The sequence below is a fragment of the Physcomitrium patens genome, chromosome 13 (genome assembly GCF_059467195.1).
Source record: "Physcomitrium patens ecotype Gransden chromosome 13, ASM5946719v1, whole genome shotgun sequence".
NCBI lineage: Eukaryota > Viridiplantae > Streptophyta > Bryopsida > Funariales > Funariaceae > Physcomitrium > Physcomitrium patens.
Window position 1 is genome coordinate 2,568,151 of NC_143422.1, and position 6,617 is coordinate 2,574,767.

Genomic DNA, 6,617 nt, shown 5'->3' on the forward strand with positions numbered 1-6,617 from the left:
CTTTAGACTTTTTATACATATTCTTGTATAAATTAGAAGTTAAGACAGATTAAAGTTGATATCTTTCTCAAATTTATATGAGACATTGAAAGTAGTTTCTTGCATTTTATCAAAATAGAAAGTTCATTTACTTTTACCATGTATTGTTTAATTGTTGTTGCATACTTGTTCATTTTTTTAAATAGTCAAAATAATTAAATGCAAACAAATGAAGGTAGATAATTTATTTTATGTTTATATTATATACTCATATTATATTATGATACCATATTAAACTCATACTTATAATATAAGGTATCGAATTGGTTATTGACATGTTAAAGCTATTTAAGCACTAAAATCATTCATTAAAACAAACAAATTTTAAATGAACCTAATTTTTTTTATTTAAATTGTATGACTTATCTCTAAATTCATTTATAAGATGTGTCTATTAAAAAAAAATTAAAAAAAAAAAAAAAAAAAAAAAGTTTTGTTTTTTTTTTTTTTGCATCATATATTTAAAAAATAAAATAAAATATCATCTGTTTTCTTCTGTGTTGATTGAAGCTTGAATTCTTTTGTTTGGAGAAGAATTCAGTCACACATCTGTCCATAACATTTTGTAATTTAACTTGGGTTATTCCTTATTTTGCAAAGTGATAAATTGAAAAAAATAAAAGTCCATTCATTTAAGTGATATTATTAACCATGGTTGAAATGAATATTAATTTAAGAGTATTTTTAATTTGAATATATATATATATATATATATATATGTGTGTGTGTGTGTGTGTGTGTGTGTATAATTCTTAAAGATATGGCTAATAACTAATATTTATAAATATACATTTCTTAGGAGAATAAATTTTGTAATTTTAAATATTGTTAACTCGACATACTTAGGTGATATGATTTTCTTTTTTTGTTGTTTTTTTCTTTTTTATATAAAAAAATAGATAGAATAATTAAGTGACTAATATGAAGTGCCAATGAAGCTGTATATGCTGTAATTAAAGGTATTTTATATATTAAATTTGGTTTTTGTAATGATGTTACTTTAAATTAGGTTCAAGTTGCTCATATTTAAATCTGTCCTAGTATAGAATCTAATTACATGAAACTTCTTCACACTTTTTCTGAGAATAAAGTAGAAAAATTGAGTTTCAAATAAATGCTGTGAATGTCTATAAAACAAATTAATTAGCAAAGCCAGTGTGAAAAAGTGAAGATTAAGAAGTTAACCACAAAACAATTACACTTCCACCTTTAAAAATGATGGTAGTGAAAAAGCGTTAAAAAAAAAAAAAAAAAAAAAAAAAAAACCCAAAGGTACAAATTTGTTACACAACTAATTATTCTTGTAGTAAATTCTTTGGCGCAGTTGTCCTTTAGTTACCTTCGGATGACAGTAACAACAATCGAAATGAGGGCCTTCCAAACCAGCAGGTCTCCGCATAGTTAGTGCGAGTTAGTTCGTCAACCGCCCAGTATGTCACTGTGTGATGGTAATGATATGTGTGTGGAGATTTTAAACTACTTAACTGTGAGAAAAGAAATCTGAAGTTGATAAGATTATTACGTGAAAGCGTAAAGCGGTTGGAGATCAAAGACAAACTAGAGAACGCTGGTTGCGGCTCCTTGTTATCAATATTGGAAGATACATCAAATGTACAATGTACACAAAGAAAGTCACTTGTTCAAGACAAGTGCTAGATACGAGAACCATCTGCCAGTTTGAGTGACAGACGTTTTGTTATCAAGAGACAAAACAAAAGACAGAAACCTGAAACTAAATTAACCTGGTATATTCACATCCCTACGCGATTTGTTTGTGATGAAGCCTCCCACAGCACATGGGCTTCAATCAAAGAATGGGTTAGTTTTTTGCTACTTGGGCAAAGTCAGTCCCGTGTTGAACGCTGTTACTCAACACGTATCAGAACTAAACATTCCTGAACTATTTTACAAGTGTCCTGCCCCTCGACCTCCTTATCTCCAGGAGCCCCATCTCTGCTTCAATCAGGCCACTCCAGTGGCCTTGGTTGCCACCTTCAGCAATGCAATGTTGATTTCAGCACGAAAAAGCAAACTTTTCCTTCCACCTACGCTTCCCAATGAGATGACGTCCAGCCATGGGGCACATACCAACTTCGTTTCGAAGGACTTCAGTCAAACCAAGCAAGGCTTTCAGAGGGGATCTGAATGTTGAGGGTTCACACTTTGCTGTCAGTACTTGGGCACGCACACAACCACGTACACCTTCTTCGTCATGGTGCTTTTTACACCCCAAAAAAGGAATGCCAAAAATCTAAATCAAGAATGACAAAGGTGGGAATTGTGCAGCTTATCACCAGGCTTCCACACGTTCAGGTCGTTGGTCAATGGAAGGAGTCATACGACCACTAGCACCCTTGCCTTTCGTGCTGTGTGTTGGGGGAAAGAGCATGAAGGGGCTAAAGTTTCCTTCCGAGTCCTGACTCGTGTGCTCAAAGGAATTAAGTAACGTGTTCTGTGGGCTAGCCGGCTCACGATTGAGATGACTGGGGCTCATAAGGAAAGGGTTCGATTTAAGAGGGCCCCCAAAAATAGAACTTGGTTGACGATTGTGAGAACTCAGGAACGGCAGAGAATATCGTGAGCTGCCTCGTTCATGATCCATCCACAGGCCACTTTGTGAGCTTTGAGAGCTAGTCCGGTCATGACCTCGGAGGAGCCCCGCGCACGAATTTTGAGAGGTTTGGGACCACTGCCTATCATGGCGGTTGAATACGCTGCCCCCATAGACATCATCGTTGGAATCATTAACCCACAGCGCACCTTGGGGGTCAGGTTCAGGCTCTTCTAACTCGGGAACTTTTGGTGACAAGGGAGGTGATTGGGATTCCAGCAAAGTAGCCTTCCGGTCCTTCAATGTGCGTAGAATCAAAGTTTTCAACAAGTTCATCACTTGAACGGCATGCATCAGAGCCGTTAGCGGATCAACCATCTGCAGGGCAAGAAACTCAAATTATCAAAGAGATGACCTTCGTCAACAGATCGAACACCAACTAACAACAAACGACCTTCGAGGCTGAAATAATGTGCAAAGATCATGAGAAAACACGGGAGACAACACGCTACACAGTTTTAGCTCTAAACTAGTTTCAAAAGAAAGAGACCACCGAAGAGGTGCTCTATACCTGTGTCATGTTCGGAGCAAAAACCATAGCAATGTTGCGAGCATTCATCTTGTTGTAAGACTCCAGCTCCACCACATCCGCCATGAGGTTGATGGCCCAGTTCAGTAGAGCAGTTTCTGTTTGCGGCAATTGCTTGATAAGAGCCAAGCTGTCCTTCTCACCGTGACAAGCAAGGACCTGCTCTGAACTCAACGAATCTAGAACGCCTCTTGGAAGCTCTCTAAACCATGCCTGCATTCAAAAACCACTATATTATGAGCTACTTTGAATGACAAACGTGGAAACAAAAAACTGTCTTTCACTCCGGCTTTGCAGAAAGAACCGTACTGCAAAACCTGGTTTATATATATATATATATATATATATATATAAACCATCTTCTACTATAACGAAAGGCAACGAATTATAACAAAAACTCACTTGCCAAACAACGACTAAAAATCGTGCGGATATATTCCAGACTCATGTCATGAGATTTGCTGACCTTGATCAACCCAGCTAAGGCATGAATATCAATGTCGGCAGGTACAATCCCCTTGTTGAGTTCCTCCCGCACATGCTCCTCGTGACTGAGTTCAGGATTTATCCTGAAAATACCCTCAGCCTGAACGGTAACACTTCCAGTTAGATTGACATAATAACCTGAACCTTGTTATTCAAATAGACACTTTTAGATGATAGCGCGTGCTAAAAACATGTGGCAGATGCCTACTCAAATAAAATGAACTGAACGACTTTTAAAAAGTCCAAAAAAAACAGACATGTCTTAAGCCAAGATTTTAAATAAAGACATGCCTTTAGCCCTCGTTGGTCGTAGAGCTGTTTCTGCAAAAGCAAAAGAATGGTTGGAACCATATTGCCATGAGAATCAAATGAACACTGCATGGACTCCACCGAGACTCCAAACACGTTCTTGCTGCACAAAAGAAAAGTCCGGGTGGTGAGCATATCATGAACCACACCAATATCAATCCAGAACCCTGTGTGATATTTCATTTGCAGATGTCTTTTGATATGATTATGTACAGAGCTTTACATGATGCCAGAGCGGAAACTCACTTATAATCATGAAAGCGATGAAAACGAAAAATGAAACAGACTGCTTAAATTAATGACACTAAACGCTCCTCGTTGTTATAAGCCAAAAAAACTGAACAAGAATACAGTGCATAAAAGGAATCTACACAATTAGCTCACACCACAAATGTGGCAAGCATGAAAGTCAAAACCTGGTGAAAAAGAATACCTTGCACTGGGAGTTGGTCTGGGTACTTCATGCTCATATTCCTCGGGCAAGCCGAGAAACCCGTTGTAGCGATCAAAAGTGACGTGCGCAACATGCTCAACATTCGTCGGCCATCCAATATCCAAGCTCATCTTGGTTTCCTTCCCTTTTCCTTTCTCTTTCTCGTTAGCCTTGTCTGTGGCTTTCACCTTCTCTCCTTCCATTATTTCCACTCCTTCCGGAGTCTGGCAGGTAAGAAGCGATTTTCGAACTGTGGCTAACACTAACGCTACCATGGACAACTGCGCTCCTGCTTCATGCACTCTCGAGCTCCTGTGCTTATGAGAAGATGTGCTACTTGAGAGTTTTGAGTCTATCTTTAGGCTACCATCGTTATTGCAAACGAGAGGAGAAGCGTGGTTGCCACTGCATCCCTCCGTATCTGAGTCCGATAAATACTGTAAAGTGGAGTTGTACTCGTCACTGTCGCTCGAAAAATGTCGAGTGCTTCTTTGGGAATGAAGGACCGCAGTCATAGTTTCAACTGGACGCGGGGTACTGCAAAGTCAGCTCCGAAATATTGCTTAACTATGATCCGAGTTCTAGATTGCTTCTCATGCTCATTGGAATTAGACTTGAGGATTTTCGAGCCTGCAGTTATCAGATACAACAGACAGAGGGTAGGAAAGTTATTACAGTAGTTAAGAAAACAAAACGTTACTCATTGACCCTCGCACACCAGTGCACACCTTGCAATTTCCGATTAAAATGTGTGAGCTGGCAATTACAAAGAACACTTGCAGTTTTCATCTATCTACCTACACTCAAAACATCTACACCCCTGAAAGACACCACCCCACTCCTCAAGCGACCGCGTTTAGGCAACTAGTCCCAGGTGCACTTCCACATGTGAACAGGAAACATAATTTGTAATTTTATTGATCTTGATGCACACGTTCAGCTAACAGGACAGTCAAGCCCACAACCTCACAATTTCCACATCTTCGAGTCATATCAAAACCGCTGCAAGTGCTACCAATTCGCTATCTCCTACAGGTACAAAGTTCAACTCTTAGCCCGTTGAAGAATGCTTAAAATGTCACACCTGCGATGTTATTAGATGTTTTAGAAATTCACTGCAGTACTCAAATAAAACGACATTCATACCCTTAAACAAAGGGTCAAGTGCTACACAACTGCTTCCAAACGAAGTGATCAATGCACGTTTCTAAAGTACAACCTAACTACCAGTCCTACACGACCAACCAGATACGCACCGCAACACAAACAACCATCACTCAAACCTTCCCCCCGCACACGCCCACTCCATCCTCCGGTCGCGGTTGCCTTTCTCACCACACCTCTCCCCTTCCTTCCAAAACTCTATCCCAACTCGTGCTGTAGTTATTTTTTTCAATCACACTCCTGTTATAGTTTGTGCTTAGCACACGACCCTCACCTGCGCATCCGCATCCCCCTTCACGTTCCGCAATAGCCCGTCTCCACGTCACAAACAAACAAACTAACTGACGGTGGACTCACACACTCCCTCCCTTATACCAATTAGCTTTCAAACACGCAGGAATTACAACCGCCTTAATAGCTCTTCTTCTGCTCGCTGAAAGCCTTCGTCGGCAAGTAACACATCCACAAATACCTCTTCACAGATTGAAGCCCAAGCCACTGCGAATATAATCATACACACACACACATACACACACACCTACTATATATATATACCAGATATTTAAAATATTAAAAAAAAAAAAAAAAAAAAAAAAAAAAAAAACTTGAAAGAAAGCACGGCGGGGTCTAGGCTCCACCAGGGAATACGGCAATCGTTCGTGACAAACACGCTCCAGATCGAGGCGCGGACGGAAGCTTGAAGCGCGACGACGACGTGGGCATACTAAATAAAATCAGGATCAGCCTCGTCGTCATCTCCCTTCCTTGTCCATGTGCCCCCGACGCCTCCTCAGCCCCGCCCCATTCAAATCCCTTCCCTCTTTGCCGCGGTAAAGCCTTGGCGGGGTCCACGGGTTTAGGGTGTAATAATGGGGAGGTAGGGGCGAGGGTAACCGGGGATTCCACGCTGTTGCCCTACCCCCCCCCGTTCCCTTCGCTCTCGGCGTTCTCGACGCTCCCACTGCCCTCTTTCTCGCACCTCGCCCCCTCCCTCGTTGCGTTCCACATGCCGCCCTCTGTTCCCTTCCTCGATTGATACCCTGGTA

The 6,617-nt window shown here is 40.5% G+C and overlaps 1 protein-coding gene across 5 annotated transcripts; it reads right to left on the reverse strand.

The window, feature by feature from the left end:
* Positions 1 to 1,594: 1,594 nt before the first annotated feature.
* Positions 1,595 to 6,373, reverse strand: LOC112290789 (rho GTPase-activating protein 2). 5 transcript variants are annotated; one of them, XM_024537470.3, is made up of 7 exons: positions 5,846 to 6,143; positions 5,373 to 5,436; positions 4,408 to 5,037; positions 3,957 to 4,077; positions 3,646 to 3,765; positions 3,162 to 3,392; positions 1,595 to 2,968 (listed from the first exon to the last, which is right to left on the reverse strand). In XM_024537470.3, exons 3-7 carry the CDS (start codon positions 4,920 to 4,922, stop codon positions 2,330 to 2,332), a joined length of 1,626 nt encoding a protein of 541 aa, XP_024393238.1. In that variant the 5' UTR covers positions 4,923 to 5,037; positions 5,373 to 5,436; positions 5,846 to 6,143; the 3' UTR covers positions 1,595 to 2,329. The 5 variants fall into 5 exon arrangements, with proteins under 5 accessions (XP_024393238.1, XP_024393236.1, XP_024393237.1 ...); XM_024537468.3 differs by having other exon boundaries at positions 5,373 to 5,491; XM_024537469.3 differs by lacking the exons at positions 5,373 to 5,436; positions 5,846 to 6,143 and adding an exon at positions 6,210 to 6,373.
* Between the last annotated feature and the right edge of the window lie 244 nt (positions 6,374 to 6,617).

Excerpts from the sequence above, each read along its gene's own strand:
- LOC112290789 (XM_024537469.3), bottom strand. The coding sequence starts at position 4,922 with ATGACTGCGGTCCTTCATTCCCAAAGAAGCACTCGACATTTTTCGAGC. Across the intron at positions 4,078-4,407 it reads AGACCAACTCCCAGTGCAAG|CAAGAACGTGTTTGGAGTCT; the intron begins GTATTCTTTTTC and ends TCTTTTGTGCAG. Across the intron at positions 3,766-3,956 it reads ACGACCAACGAGGGCTAAAG|GCTGAGGGTATTTTCAGGAT; the intron begins GCATGTCTTTAT and ends GTTACCGTTCAG.